General features: G+C 44.1%; 1 protein-coding gene across 2 annotated transcripts in view; it reads right to left on the reverse strand.

Moving 5' to 3' along the window:
• ZFYVE21 (zinc finger FYVE-type containing 21) overlaps positions 1 to 16,371 on the reverse strand; it is a 54,897-nt gene that overhangs the window by 31,156 nt on the left and 7,370 nt on the right. For both annotated transcript variants that reach the window (XM_056546958.1, XM_056546959.1), the window contains exon 2: positions 9,215 to 9,265. In XM_056546958.1, coding sequence (XP_056402933.1) covers positions 9,215 to 9,265 — 51 coding nt within the window. The remainder of the gene's footprint in view (positions 1 to 9,214; positions 9,266 to 16,371) is intronic.

The raw sequence follows: 16,371 nt of genomic DNA on the forward strand, positions 1-16,371 counted from the left end.
TATAAGTTGCATTCATGTGTGGAACAGTAGTTCTGCTGTACAATCTTATTCAAAACCATAGAAATACAAATAAAGCAATATATGTCAGACATTCCATCAGAGGGATAATTTAGAGACCTGTGAATCTCATCAAGGAAACAGGTTTCTGACTATAACTAAAGACAATTATCTGTCCCAAATGGTGCAGGACCTGACCAGAGGGGGCGCCCTACTAGACTTAATATTAACCAACAGACCTGACAGAGTAACTAATGTGCAAGTAGAAGGACACCTAGGAAATAGTGACCATAATATAATACATTATAACTTGTTCTTCAATAAGGGAATCTCTCGAGGGGCCACAAAAACAATGACCTTTAGGAATGTAAAGTCCGATCAACTCAAAGAAGCCCTTAACAATATAAAATGGGATAATGTCCTCAAAAACAAGAATATTGACACTAAATGGGAGACTTAAGAATATTTTAAATTTTCACTGTAAGATGTATATACCTTATGGGAATAAAAGGGTCAGAAATAAAAGAAAACCAATATGGATGAATGAAAATGTTAAGGGGGCAATAAATGACAAAAATAATGCATTTAAACTACTAAAACTGGACGGCAGTGAAGAAGCATTAAAAAGCTATAGAGTAAAATTTTAAATATGTAAAAAACAGATTAAAGCAGCAAAAACTGTTTTACTCTCTTTGGCAAGGAGTCTTTCTAACCCCAAAACGTTCTTTAAAGGGTAGCTCCCACTGTCTTTTTCTTTTTTCCTGTCCCTGCCTATTGCCCATCTCTCCCTAACCCCCTCCCTGCTTTTAATTTTTTTTTTCTTACTATATAAAAAAATGCCGACGTCACTGATGCCTGCTGGGTGGGAGGGGGACGACTTCCGCCCTTAGTTCACCTATACAGGGTGCCTCCAGCTGTTTCACCATTACAACTCCCAGCTTACCCTGATACCTATTGGCTGTCAAGGCATGCTGGGAGTTGTAGCGATGAAACAGCTGGAGGCACCCTGTGCAGCTCCCCCCCCCCCCCCCCCACGAGAACAATAAATTTGTTATGCTAACCATACCCCAACCCCCCCCCCCCCTGCCGAAAATAATAAATTTACCATGGCCGAGGCGCTACCAACCACCCCCCTCCCGCTCCAGACATACCCAAGTGCTGCGTCAGGCAGCAGCGCCGCGTATATGACGGGAGGCGGCTGAGGGCAGGGAGCCAATGCTCTCTCAGCGCTCGCTCTCCCCTGTCTGACAGGCAGGGAGCGAGCGCAGGCTGAATGAATTAGGATCGATGCCTGGCCGGCATCGGTCCTAATTCATGCGTGACGTCACTAGCCTGCATCCGGCCACTAGGAGTGAGACCCCTAGTGGGCGGTTTTCAAATGTAAAATAAACTAGATAAATGAAAAAAAATAATTATATATCTATATATCAAAAAACATGTTTGGTGACAGTGCCCATTTAACTATATAAATAGCAAAAAGGTTAAAAATGAAAGTGTTGGCCCTTTAAAAAATGATGAGGAATAAATTAGAGACGGGGATCAGGAAAAAGCAAATATATTAACCCTTGCCGCAAAACGCCATTTATAAACTGCGCTGCGGCACGGCAGGGTTATGAAGCGAGCTCAGGAGATGAGCTTGCATGATACCCGCACGGTCCCGGCTGCTATCAGCCAGGACCCGTGGCTAACTCCGGACATCGCAGTTCAGGCAGATGCCATCATTAACTCTTTAGACGCGACGATCAAAGTTGATTGCCGTGTCGAAAGTGAAAGCTTCCCGGCAGCTCAGTCGGGCTGATCGGGACCATCGCGGTGCAATGGTATTGATCAGTGAATTGCAATGCAATGGTATTGATCAGTGAATTGAATCAATGTACTGCTTGTTATAGTCCCCTATGAGGACTATCACATTGCAAATAAAATAAGTGAAAAAAATTAAAGTTGATTTAACCTAATAAAAGTTTGAATCACCCTTTTCCCATAAAATAAAAAAAGTTGAAAAAAAGCCACCCATTAACCCCATCCTTATTACAAGTTAAAGTCACCCGCCTTTTCCCAAATTCCATATAAAAAATATGTGGTATCGGCGCGTGCGTAAATGTCCGAACTATAAAAATATATCATTAATTAAACCGCACGGTCAATGGCGTACGTGCAAACATATTCCAAAGTCCAGAATAGTGTATTTTTGGTCACTTTTAGAGATGAGCAAACTTACAGTAAATTCGATTCGTCACGAACTTCTCGGCTCGGCAGTTGATGGTTTATCCTGCATAAATTAGTTCAGCTTTCAGGTGCTCCGGTGGGCTGGAAAAGGTGGATACAGTCCTAGGAAAGAGTCTCCTAGGACTGTATCCACCTTTTCCAGCCCACCGGAGCACCTGAAAGCTGAACTCATTTATGCAGGATAAGTCATCAACTGCAGAGCCGAGAAGTTCGTGACGAATCGAATTTACTGTAAGTTCGCTCATCTCTAGTCACTTTCTATACCATAAAAAAAATTATTAATTTTCGTGCATGTAGTTATGATTTTTTTTCCATAAGCAAGACAAAATATAACCTATATAAATAGGGTATCATTTTAATCGTATGGACCTACAGAATAAAGATAAGGGGTCATTGTTACTGAAAAATGTACTACGTAGAAACAGAACCCCCCAAAATTACAAAATGGCATTTTTTCTTCAATTATGTCGCACAATGATTTATATTTTTTGGGTTTCGTCATAGATTTTTGGGTAAAATGACTGATGTCATTACAAAGTAGAATTGGTGGCGCAAAAAATAAGCCATCATATGGATTTTTAGGTGCAAAATTGAAAGGGTTATGATTTTTAAAAAGGTAAGGAGGAAAAAACGAAAGTGGAAAAACACTATGTCCTTAAGGGGTTAAACAAGTTCTCTTCCACTGCATCACTGAAGAAAATGAAATGTCAGGTGAAATACAGCGAGGTAAGGTAAACTCCCCAGTACAGGTCACCAGTCTAACCCAGGAAGAAGTACAGTGCCGCCTACAAAAAGTCAAAATAGACAAATCACCAGGTCCGGATGGCATTCACCCTCGTGTTCTAAAGGAATTAAGTAATGTAATAGACAGACCCCTATTATTAATATTCAGGGACTCTATAGTGACAGGGACTGTTCCCCAGGACTGGCGCATGGCAAATGTGGTGCAAATATTTAAAAAGGGGTCAAAAGGTGACCCCAGGAATTATAGACCTGTTTGTTTAACCTCCGTTGTATGTAAATTGTTTGAGGGTTTTAAAAGTGATGCTATTTTGGAGTATATTAATAAAAATAAATGTATGACCCTGTATCAGCATGACTTTATGAGGGATCGGTCCTGTCAAACTAACCTGATCAGCTTTAATGAGGAGGTGAGCTCCAGACTGGAAAAATCCAGATATACGACATCCAGTGATTCACCCTGGTCCAAAGCATTTGATACGGTGCCACATAAAAGGTTGGTGCATAAAATGAGAAGGATTGGGCTGGGGGAGAATGTGTGTAAATGGGTAAGTAACTGGCTCAGCGATAGTAAACAGAGGGTGGTTATTGATGGTACTTATTCTGATTGGGTGACTGTTACTAGTGGGGTACCACAGGGGTCCATCTTGGGTCCTGTCCTATTTAATATATTCATTAATGACCTTGTAGAGGGGTTGAATAGTAAAGTAGCAATCTATGCAGATGACACTAAACTCTGTAAAGCGGTAAACACTATAGAGGACAGTGCACTGTTACAAATGGATCTGGATAGGTTGGAGGTTTTGGCTGAGAAGTGGCAGATGAGGTTCAACACTGATAAATGTAAGGCAATGCACATAGGGAGAAAAAATCTGGGCTGGGATTATGAATTAAATGGGAGAACACTTGGGACGACTGACGTGATAAAGGACTTGGGAGTCTTAGTTAACAGTAAATTTAGCTGTAGTGACCAGTGTCTGGCAGCTGCTGCCAAGGCAAATAAAATCATGGGGTGCATCAATAGTGGCATAGATGCCCACAAGGAAATAATTCTACCGCTGTACAAATCACTAGTCAGACCACACATAGAATACCGTATATACTCTAGTATAAGCAGAGTTTTTCAGCACGATTTTTCGTGCTGAAAACACCCCCCTCGGCTTATACTCGAGTGAACTCTCCACCCGCAGTGGTCTTCAACCTGCGGACCTCCAGAGGTTTCAAAACTACAACTCCCAGCAAGCCAGGGCAGCCATCGGCTGTCCGGGCTTGCTGGGAGTTGTAGTTTTGAAACCTCCGGAGGTCCGCAGGTTGAAGACCACTGCGGCCTTCGACATCATCCAGCCCCCTCTCACCCCCTTTAGTTCTGTACAGTACTCGCCTCTGCTCGGCGCTGGTCCGGTGCTGCAGGACTGTCCGGAGAGCAGGTGGTCCGGTGGGATAGTGGTTCCGGGCTGCTATCTTCACCGGGGAGGCCTCTTCTAAGCGCTTCGGGCCCGGCCCCAGAATAGTCACGTTGCCTTGACAACGACGCAGAGGTACGTTCATTGCCAACGTACTTCTGCGTCATTGTCAAGGCAACACCTCTATCCTGGGCCCGAAGCGCGGAGAAGAGGTGCCCCCAGTGAAGATAGCAGCCCGGAACCACTATCCCACCGGACGACCTCCTCACCGGACAGTCCTGCAGCACCGGACCAGCGCCCAGAAAGATTATCAGAATTGGGGTTATTTAGTTTAGAAAAAAAAAGGTTTAGGGGAGACCTAATAACTATGTATAAATATATCAGGGGATAGTACAGAGATCTCTAACTAACCTGCTCAGCTTTAATGAGGAGGTGAGCTCCAGACTGGACCAGGGTGAATCACTGGATGTCGTATATCTGGATTTTTCCAAAGCATTTGATACGGGGAATGGGAGGACTACAGTACCGAGAAAGATTATCAGAATTAGGGATACCGTATTTTCCAGCGTATAACACTACTTTTTAACCCCATAAAACGTTCTCAAAAGTCGGGAGTTGTCTTATACGCCGGGTGCTGCCGTCGGCCGGGATGCCGGGGGTATAGATTATACATACCCAGGGCGTCCTGGCTGAGATTAATTGCCCCCCCCCCCCCTCACATTAAGGACATCCCTGTGCACGAAAGATCCTTTCGGGACACAAGGATGTCCCGGTTAGCTTTCTGCGGCCCTGCGTTAAAAGGGGTATTCCAGGCCAAAATTTTTTTTTTTATTTATCAACTGGCTCCGGAAAGTTAAACAGATTTGTAAATTACTTCTATTAAAAATCTTAATCCTTCCATTAAGGAATCCTTCCATTCCAGCTCCCGGGACGTGACATCATCATTGAGCAGTTAGACAGAAAACTTCAGAAGCTAATAACTATTGGAAGGATTAAGATTTTTTAATAGAAGTAATTTACAAATCTGTTTAACTTTCCAGAGCCAGTTGATAAATATAATAAAAAAAGTTTTGCCTGGAATACCCCTTTAACTTTTAAAACGCAGGGGCCGCCGGGAGGTAGCGCGCGCAGGGACATCACTGACGTCCCGTGCGTCCCACAGCGGAGTGGAGCAGCGAGGATGCGCGGGCATGGTAAGTTTCCTGCACGTCATCTTCGTTGCTCCAACCACCACTCCTCCGGTCCCGGGACCTACTGCTATGGCCTATAGGCCATAGCAGTAGATCGTGACCCCGGACCGCAGGAGCGGTGGATGAAGCAATGAAGTGGGGCAGTACACAGACATAGAGCCTCCAACCATACACTGTATACGGCTGAAGGCTGTATGTCTGTGGGGGAACTATACTGCCAACCTACTATGGGTCTCAGCTTGGAAGAAAGAAGAGACAGAGGGGATATGATAGAGACTTTTAAATACATAAAGGGAATCAACATGGTAAAGGAGGAGAGACTATTTAAAAGGAGAAAAACTACCACAAGAGGACATAGTTTTAAATTAGAGGGGCAAAGGTTTAAAAGTAATATCAGGAAGTATTACTTTACTGAGAGAGTAGTGGATGTATGGAATAGCCTTCCTGCAGAAGTGGTCGCTGCAAATACAGTGAAGGAGTTTAACCCCTTCCCGACCCATGGCATACATGTATGTCATGGGTCGGCTCCCATTCTATAACGTGGGGCCATGGCGTGACCCCTCGTCATAGCGGGTCGGGCCCGGCACCTAGCAATGGCCAGGACCCGTGGCTAATAGCGCACGGCAGTGATCGCGGTGCCGCGCGCTATTAACCCTTTAGACGCGGCGTTCAAAGTTGAATGCCACGTCTAAAGTGAAAGTAAACTAATGCCGGTTAGCTCAGGGAGCTGCTCGGGATCGCCGCAGCAAAATCGCGGCATCCCGAACAGCTTACATGACAGCCGGAGGATCCCTACCTGCCTCCATGCTGTCCGATCGCCGAATGACCGCTCAGTGCCTGAGATCCAGGCATGAGCAGTCAAGCGGCAGAATCATTGATCACTGGTTTCCTTTGAGAAACCAGTGATCAATGTAAAAGATCAGTGTGTGCAGTGTTATAGGTCCCTATGGGAGTTATAACACTGCAAAAAAAAGTGAAAAAAAAAAAAAAAGTGAAGAAAGATCATTTAACCCCCTTCCCTAATAAAAGTTTGAATCACCCCCCTTTTCCTATTTAAAAAAAAAAAAACTGTGTAAATAAAAACAAACATGTGGTATCTTCGCGTGCGGAAATGTCCGAATTATAAAAATATATCATTAATTAAACCGTATGGTCAATGGCGTACGCGCAAAAAAATTCCAAAGTCCAAAAAAGCGTATTTTTGGTCACTTTTTATATCATGAAAAAATGAATAAAAAGCGATCACAAAGTCCGATCATTACAAAAATGGTACCGCTAAAAACTTCAGATCACAACGCAAAAAAGTAGCCCTCATACCGTCCCATACGCAGAAAAATAAAAAAAAGTTATAGGGGTCAGAAGATGACAATTTTAGACATATAAATTTTCCTGCATGTAGTTATGATTTTTTCCAGAAGTACAATAAAAACAAAACTATATAAGTAGGGTATCATTTTAACCGTATGGACCTACAGAATAAAGAGAAAGTGTAATTTTTACCGAAAAATGTACTGCGTAGAAACGGAAGCCCCCAAAAGTTACAAAATTGTGTTTTTTCTTCAATTTTGTCACACAATGAATTTTTTTTCCTTTTCTCTCTAGATTTTTGGGTAAAATGACTGATGTCATTACAAAGTAGAATTGGTGGCGCAAAAAATAAGCCATCATATGGATTTTTAGGTGCAAAATTGAAAGAGTTATGGTTTTGTAAAGGTAAGGAGGAAAAAACGAAAGTGCAAAAATGGAAAAATCCTGGGTCATGAAGGGGTTAAACATGCATGGGATAAGTATAAGGCTATCCTTCATATAAGATAGGGACAGGGACTATTGATAGGATTCAGATTATTGGGCAGACTAGATGGGCCAAATGGTTCTTATCTGCCGACACATTCTATGTTTCTATGTTGGGGGGAACTATGCTGACAACCTAGTGTGGGGGAACAATGGTAATGTACTGTATCACGGTAGATGGGTAGTCTTATACGGCGAGTATATCCTAAACTCTATACTTTTACTGTAAAAGATGGGGGTCGTCTTATACGCCCAGTTGTCTTATATGCCAGAAAGTACGGTATTTAGTTTAGAAAAAAGAAGGCTTAGGGGCGACCTAATAACTGTGTATAAATATATCAGGGGACAGTACAGAGATCTCTCCCATGATCTATTTTTACTCAGGACTGTATCCATAACAAGGGGGCATCCTTTACGTCTAGAGGAAAGAAGGTTTCTACACCAGCACAGATGGGGGTTCTTTACTGTAAGAGAAGTGAGACTGTGGAATTCTCTGCCAGATGAGGTGATCATGGTGAACTCTGTAAAATAATTTAAAAAGGGGTCTGGATGCATTTTTTGGAGAAAAACAACATCACAGGATATGGATATTAGATTTATAGGGACAGAACGTTGATCCAGGGATTTATTCTGACTGCCATATTTGGAGTCGGGAAGGAATTTTCACCTCTAGTATGAGGGTTTTTTGCCTTCCTCTGGATCAACTCGGTAGGGACTCATTAGGGTTATAGGTTGAACTTGATGGAGTCTGGGCTTTTTTTTTTTTTTTTTTTTTTCAACCTTATGAACTATGTTACTATGATATGAGGTACAATGTATGGCAGTTTCTGGTGTAAATTATAGTAAATGTCCTGGGCTACTGGATGCCACCCCTCTTACTAAGCTCCACTCATTTTCTGAAAGATGGAGAGCACCGCCACTCAAATATTTGTGCAAACGAACTTTGTTTTTTATTGTTTTCCAAAAAACATACAAAAGGGAGGTGCGCAACTCTTAAAGATTGCTAGGGAATGGAGGACTGGAAAAACAGAGATTGCTTCTTACCGTGTGGTGTTATGCTTAGAGAACAACACCTTGTAGCGTTTGGTTTAGAAATGGTGGTCAGCTGCCTCCGGTAGGAGTCGTCATAAACCGGTATGCGGATCAGGAAAGATAGTGCAGTGTATCATGTGGATGAAAAGGAGACATCCGGCAAGGTGCTTCTCCACATCAGAGTAACATGCAACGCAAAATTCACAAGCATTTACAGCCCTGACCAGGCTCTTCCTCAGGCATAAAATGAATACACGCAGAGACTGGAACAGTCCTGGGTCACTGGAAGATCAAATAAAAGATGTAAAACCGGTACCAGTTGATGTCGATTTCTACCGGAGGTGGCTGACCACCATTTCTATACCAAACACTACAAGGTGTTGTGCTCTAAGCATACCACCATCTGTTTACAAGCATAACACCACCTGTTTACATCGGGAGGTTTTAAATCTTTTATTAGATTCCCGTTTGGAGACCGGATTCTCCTTGGTTGTCACACCAGTTTGGTTCCGGTCCCAGTATGCCGGTGACCCAGAACTGTTCCATTGTAACCTTTAATACCAATCTCTGTGTGTATTGATTTTATGCCTGACGGAGAGCCTGGTCCGGGCTGGAAACTTTTGCGTTGCCTGCTATCGAATAAAATTACTGACGTAGAGAAGCAACTTGTCGGATGTCCTATTTCCGCCCACATGATACACGGCACTATCTTTCCTGATTTGTATGTTTTCTGCCATACAAGCCATAGTAAATCCCTTCTCCCCAAAAGTGTACTGGAAACCTGCATACACTGTGTTGCAGACTCAGCCCCCTACATCCACACATGGCCCTTACCTTTCTTGTTATAAAGTCGAATTTGGCTTCACAATGCATACACCGGGGACACTGAAAGAGATAGCAAACTATTAATATAAAGCAGAAGACCAGAAATATTTAACAATGAAAGTGATTATTTTAAAGTAAAAAGCAGAACCCCCTATGAGCCAACAAAGAAACTAGAAATTGCATTAGATTTTACATGCAGTTATATGGCCACAGTCTCCATAGCAAATGCTGAAGTGCTCCATGTTGACTACTTATTTTTATTCCTAAAAGGATTAAACAATTCTCTGAGGTTGCATCATGTAATCCCATCCCCAAATCAATCACAATTGTCTATTATCAAGGGAGATGAGGAGGCAAATATATGTGATGGTCCCTAAACACAGCTCTGACCTAGAACAAGAAGTGAATGAGGCCAATTCTTATACACATGATAGACAGAGTAAGGGTCCAAGAACATGGCGGTACTGTATGCACATATCCTATCCATCGCGCTGAATTGCACCGTGGCACTCAGTCTGCTTGCCCCCACCCCTCCATACAAAACTGGAAGAACAAGTAGTGCACATCATTGGAGTTACTACAAATCATTGCAATAAAGATTCATAGGGGTGTTGTGCACAAGCCAGCAGTTTACTCTTCACCCGAGTGTAATACGACTGCAATTACTATGTCTATATATAACGGCTACAGCATTATATGAGGCTTTCAATTTGGTTTATTACTCGTGATTCGATTGGGACTTTTAGTATGGACCCAAAAATGTGACCATATTCTACTTGACTGAATTCAGCCTTAGGCTATGTTTACACTGTGGAATTCCTCTAGAATATTCTGATCAGAAAATCCACAGCACCAGAAATCCCGATTCCGGCATCCACAAAAAGACTAGACATGTCTACTCTTTCTGCGGATTCCGCTCAGAAATGCATTGCAGTCTGAGGAAGTCAGAACATTCAAACGTACGGACATAGGCTACATTCACACTGTGGAATTTCTGAGCACAATCTTGTGGAAAAATTCCACTCGGAAACTCAGTTTCAGCATAGTCCTATTGTTTTCAATGGGATTCCGTTGCACTACGCACACGTCTGAATTGCCACAGGGGAAACATCTGCAGCGGAAATTCCAGTTCCTCACTCTGCAGAAAGAATTGACATGTCCATTATTTCCGTGGAATCTGCTTGGATGTGCACTGGCGTCTACGTGACAGCGTATTTCTAAGTGTTCCTAGCGCCAGCATGATGTGCTCCCACTTGCTGTTTGCGGAATGTCCTCCCCCGGAAAACTTCTTGTTGACAATCCACAAATACCCCGCAGTGTGAACACAGCCTTGAGGGTATATTTACGGGCAGTATTTTATCATGCATATTCTGTGCTGGGACTGTATTGTCTGCCTTTGACACCATAAACGAGGAGAGGGGCAATAGCTGTGAGCAGTAGTGGGTACCATAACCACCCCTCCTGAAGCCCTGCTTTAAAATCTGACACCCGTTTTTTGTTATGCACAAGGTAGGACTGTAGGAGGCGCTGCAACTAGTCCCCTACTGACTATTGCAAGCTCTCCTTACAGTCTCCCTTTGTCTGCAATTTTAGGAGGGAGAGGACCCTGTCAAGAAGACCTTTAAGATGACATGAAAAGATGGGGGCAAAAAGTCTAGTATATTTACAAAGTTAAAACTATTTGACTGGAAATGTAATTTCTTAAAATTGTAATTGACCAAATGTCCTGGATCCTGACAGTCATTCTGGAACTAAACCAATATAGCTGCAAACATCCCTATCAGTTACACCATAGGCCAGCTTTAGCTTTTCTGTAACAGCTGCCAATGGTAACCAATCACTGCTCGCTTCACTATGGTAGTTGCCCATAGCAACCACAGCTCAGCTTTAATTTCATAAATATATTATTTTTTTTTTCCAAAACAGGGCAGCACTCCAGCGATCCAAGTAAAAAAGTGATTTTATTCTCCCAAGTGTGAACAGTGACGTTTAACCTACTCAATGAGATCTTTTTCAAGCATCAAACATGCTTGAAAAAGACCTCATTGAGTAGGTTGAAACGTCACTGTTTATCAAACCACAGAATTGCAATTTTTATAATATCCCATAAAAAAAAAAAGTTAAAAAGTCAGATCAATACCAAAATGGTACCAATACAAAAAAACAAAACGATTATGGCGCAGCCCTCATACAGCCTGATATGTGGAAAAAAATAAAATAAAGCTACAGTGGTTAAAAAAAATGGCAATTAAAAAAATTAGAAAAAGTTCAGAATTAGTAAAACATGATGTAAACGATACAAATCTGGTATCGCTGTAATCAGACGCCTAAAGTATAAAACTAACATGTTATCTCAACCACAAGGTAAATGGCGCAGAAAAGAAAACCACCAAATCTGCTAAATTATCTTTTACTATTTCAATTTCACTTCCCTTAATATATTATTTTTTTTGGTCCAGAGAATAGGTTATGGAACAATTAAAAGATATCCTTATAGTAGGTAGTTATGGCTATTATAGGGCAAGGAGGAAAAAATCAGAGCGTAAAAGCGAAAATTGGCCCGGACAAGTGGATCGTCATGAGGGACAAGTAGATTTTTCTCCATTTTAGTCCCGTGGACAAGTAGTTTTTTTTTTTTTATAAAATTTCCACACCCCTGTATATCTATCTATCTATCTATCCATCCATATGCGCTATCACTGGTTGCCAAGGGCAACAAAACAAACAGTTTGGATAAATGAGGCCCACCGGAGCACCTGAAAGCTGAACTAATTTATGCAGGAAAAGTCAGCAAACGCCGAGAAGTTCGTGACGAGTCGAATCACTGTAACTTCGCTGATCTCTAGCAGCAATTTACAGGACAAGCTCTGCTGCTTTCTCTTTTCACTGATTCTCATAACAAAACTACACTGATTTATCTGCTCAAAAACAGCGTCACAGCATACATGACCCACATTTACCCCACAAGGATATCATTTATCTCTAGATTATTATTACAGGGCGTGTCAATTACTTTATGCCAATTTCCGTATATAAGGTCCAGCACTGTTATGACCAGCATTACAATCCTCAGGGCTGGACGAGGTCAACTCACCCATTTATTACATAAGCAGTAAGGCTAGGTTCACTAGTCAGCAGTGTCCTTTAAAGGGGTAGTCCAGTGGTGAAAAAAAACGTATCCCCTATCCTAAGGATAGGGGATAAGTTTGAGATCGCGGGGGGTCCGACCGCTGGGGCCCCCTGCGATCTCGCTGTACAGGGCCTCCGGGCAGATAGCAGGGGTCGACCCCCGCACGAAGTGGCGGCTGACACGCCCCCTCAATACATCTCTATGGCAGAGCCGGAGATTGCCGAAGGCAGCGCTTCAGCTCTGCCATAGAGTTGTATTGAGGGGGCGTGCTGGCTGCGGCTTCATGCAGAGGTCGACACGCCCCCTTCCCGCGGGCTGTCGGGGCTCCGTACAGGAGATCGCAGGGGGCCCCAGCAGTCGGACCCCCGCGACCTGCAACTTATCCCCTATCCTTAAGATAGGGGATAAGTTGTTCACCACTGAGTCACCACTGGACTACTCCTTTAAAGAGTAGCTTCCACCAAATTTTTTTTTCCTATCCCTACCTATTGCCTATCTATCCCTAACCCCCTCCCTGTCTTTAAAATTTTCTTTTTTACTAAATTAGGTGCGACATCACTGATGCCTGCTGGGGGCCGACTTCCACCCTTGCATCATCTGGAGCGCACATAGATGAGCAGCCAATAGCATGGCAGGCTGCTACAGGGTCTCCTCCTCCCTGTTTAGCAATGCATGTGTTAGCCAGAGAGGAGGAGTATAGGAGCATCACCAGACCTGCCGTGCTATTCTACGCTGCCGAGACCGAAAATAAATATATGCCAGTAGGCGGGGCAGCACGCGAGGTCAGGGAGCCAATGTGCGCCGCCCCGATGTTCAGAGCACTCGCTCCCGCCTGTCTGGCAGGGAGAGAGCGCTAGCTGACTGAGTTTGGACTGATGCCCGGCCTGGATCAGTTCGAATTCAGCTGTGATGTCAGCCACTCTGCAGCTGGCTACTAGGAGGGAGACCCCTAGTGGCTGGATTTTCAAAAATAAAGTATATTGGGAATATATATATATATATATATATATATATATAAATAATGTACAGGTCTATGTCCGATGTATAGCAATGATGTAATGTAGGCTACAATGATAAAAAACACACACTGCACAGTATACACTTATTTTATGGGGTCCAGCAATGTTTAATAGCGCAGTAGTCTGTGCTTTTCTACACAGCAAACCCTTGACACAAATCCAGATTGGGCGGACTAAATGACACTATTGGTGTACAAGGTGTGATTGGGACTATAAGGATCGGTTTAACACAGGACCATCCTAATGCTTGTGTTAAACAGAGGCTGCTGGATCAATGCTAAATGCAGCATTTTGGGGGTCATCACATCCTAATCTGTTTGGGCTCGAACCCTTTTTTACATATTGCTGCCCACACCTCTTGGCCTACTCCCAGTGGCATACAGGTGTGCGGCTTTTCCCCATTTACTACAATGGAGGAGTCAAAATCTACAATAAAGTTGTTGCCATTTCTGCTGTGGAAATCCTACAGATCCGTGGCAAAATCTGCAACTGTCCAGATTTTTATTTATTTTTGACAATTTGGGCAACATTTTTATGCAGAAATGCTGTGTTCATGTATGTGCATTTAGTGCAATACCGGCCAATAGTTGTGGGGCCACATTATCAAGAGTTTGTGACTCAACTCCATCTGGAGGTTTTTCTGGGGATTTTCCACTGCTGGCAGAGCCTGGCCGCATGCAGGTTTATAACTGTACTAGAAACCTTCATCCAGGTAAGTGGGTGCAGGAATATAGATCATGGGGTCTCTGTTTCAAGTATGGAACATGGTGTCCCTTCAGTTTAGGTAGCAGCTTACAGCAGTCTGTATTCTGTAAATATAATATACATCCATAATCCACAATCACACAAACATATGCCACATTCACATGCCAGTACTGCATTTTAGTCCCATTCCATGCTGCTTTGTGTAATTTTATTTTTTATTACCAATAATTTTCTGAGAAAATACACATGACCCCCCCCCCCCCCCATATGATGTTGTGCCTGGTTTTTCTGTGTTTCATCCAACCGAAAATAATCTGCTGTGCACAGAACTGCTGACTACAGCAAACCCGACAGAGAGAAGAGCGGGCTAATCTGTATCTGTACAGGATGTGAACCCAACCTACTGACCAGTCCATGGGAGGGGAGGCTCAACAGTGTCTTATGATTGGCACTGAGCCATAAAACCTGGGCTACAGACTAGTGCTGGGCGGTATACCGGTTCATACCGAATATAGGCGTATTTTTTCTGTACGATATGAATTTTTCCCTATACCGCAATAGTGGTTGGGCCCCTCTCCCTCCTCAAATGAATGAACCATCAGCTGCAGCGCTGTCCCCACATTGGTGGACTAATCATGGCGCTGCTCTCCTTCTCTTGTGTTTTCCGCGGTGCTGGAAATTAATGAGTTGTGAGCCGCGGGCGCAGGACTTCTGTTTGGAGAACGGAAGCTGTCACCTACCCCTGCAAGCACAGAAAGCCAGTGGGCCGCGGGCGCTGCAGAACTTCCGTTAGGGGGGAGGGGAATGAGTGAAAAAATAAAAAAATAAAAGTACACACAGTCCAGGGATGTGGAAATGTTAAAAAAAAAAAAAATAAACCCTATATAAAAGTCCAAGGGACTTAACAGAGCAGTATCTACTTGTCCCTCATAAAAATCCACTTGTCCTGGTAGAAAATAAATTTAAACCAAAATAGCATGTAAATAAGGTCTTCATTAATAAAAACTTGATAGGCAGACCAGTATGTCACCCTGTTAGGCGAATAGGGCCCCAGATAAGTAAGCCCACCCCATTAAAGGAATACTGCAGTGCAAAATAACTTGAGAAGGGGGGGGGGGGCGCGAGTTGTCCCAGCAGTCAGACCCCCGCGATCGCTTATGGGGATGTTATTTTGCACTACAGTATTCCATTCAGTAAGTAGTCCCCCTTCAGGTAGGTATGTCCCTTCATCAGGTAGGGATCAAGTAGGGCCATTATATTACCCCCCTCTGTGACATATTCTCCTCCCCCCCCCCCTCTGATGTTCCCTGTGCCATTATAATTACCCCTCTCCCCTCTGCTGTTCCCTGTGCCATTATAAATTACCCCTCCAACCTCTAATAACTCCTGTGTCATTATATTCCCCCCCGATGCCCCGTGTCTATATTCCCCGCCCCTCCCCCGATGCCCCCTGTGTCTTTATAATCCCCCCCGATGCCCCGTGTCATTATATTCCCCCCCCCCCCCCCTCTGATGCCCCTGTGTCATTATACCCCTCCTCTGATGCCCCCCGTATCATTATACCCCTCCTCTGATGCCCCCCGTGTCATTATACCCCTCCTCTGATGCCCCCCGTGTCATTATACCCCTCCTCTGATGCCCCCCGTGTCATTATACCCCTCCTCTGATGCCCCCCGTGTCATTATACCCCTCCTCTGATGCCCCCCGTGTCATTATACCCCTCCTCTGATGCCCCCCCGTGTCATTATACCCCTCCTCTGATGCCCCCCGTGTCATTATACCCCTCCTCTGATGCCCCCCCGTGTCATTATACCCCTCCTCTGATGCCCCCCGTGTCATTATACCCCTCCTCTGATGCCCCCCGTGTCATTATACCCCTCCTCTGATGCCCCCCGTGTCATTATACCCCTCCTCTGATGCCCCCCGTGTCATTATACCCCTCCTCTGATGCCCCCCGTGTCATTATACCCCTCCTCTAATGCCCCATGTCTTTATATCCCCCCCAATGCCCCATGTCATTATATTCCCCCCGCCAATGCCCCGTGTCATTATATTCCCCCCCGCCAATGCCCCGTGTCATTATATTCCCCCCCAATGCCCCGTGTCATTATATTCCCCCCCCAATGCCCCGTGTCATTATATTCCTCTCTGATGCCCCGTGTCATTATACCCCTCCTCTGATGCCTGTGTCATTATACCCCTCCTCTGATGCCCCGTGACATGATATTCCCCCCCCCCTCCGATGCCCAGTGTGTCATTATATTCCTCTCTGATGCCCCCTGTGTCATTATACCCCGGTTGGGGGGGGGGGG

The sequence above is a fragment of the Hyla sarda genome, chromosome 11 (assembly GCF_029499605.1).
Source record: "Hyla sarda isolate aHylSar1 chromosome 11, aHylSar1.hap1, whole genome shotgun sequence".
In the NCBI taxonomy this organism is placed as follows: domain Eukaryota; kingdom Metazoa; phylum Chordata; class Amphibia; order Anura; family Hylidae; genus Hyla; species Hyla sarda.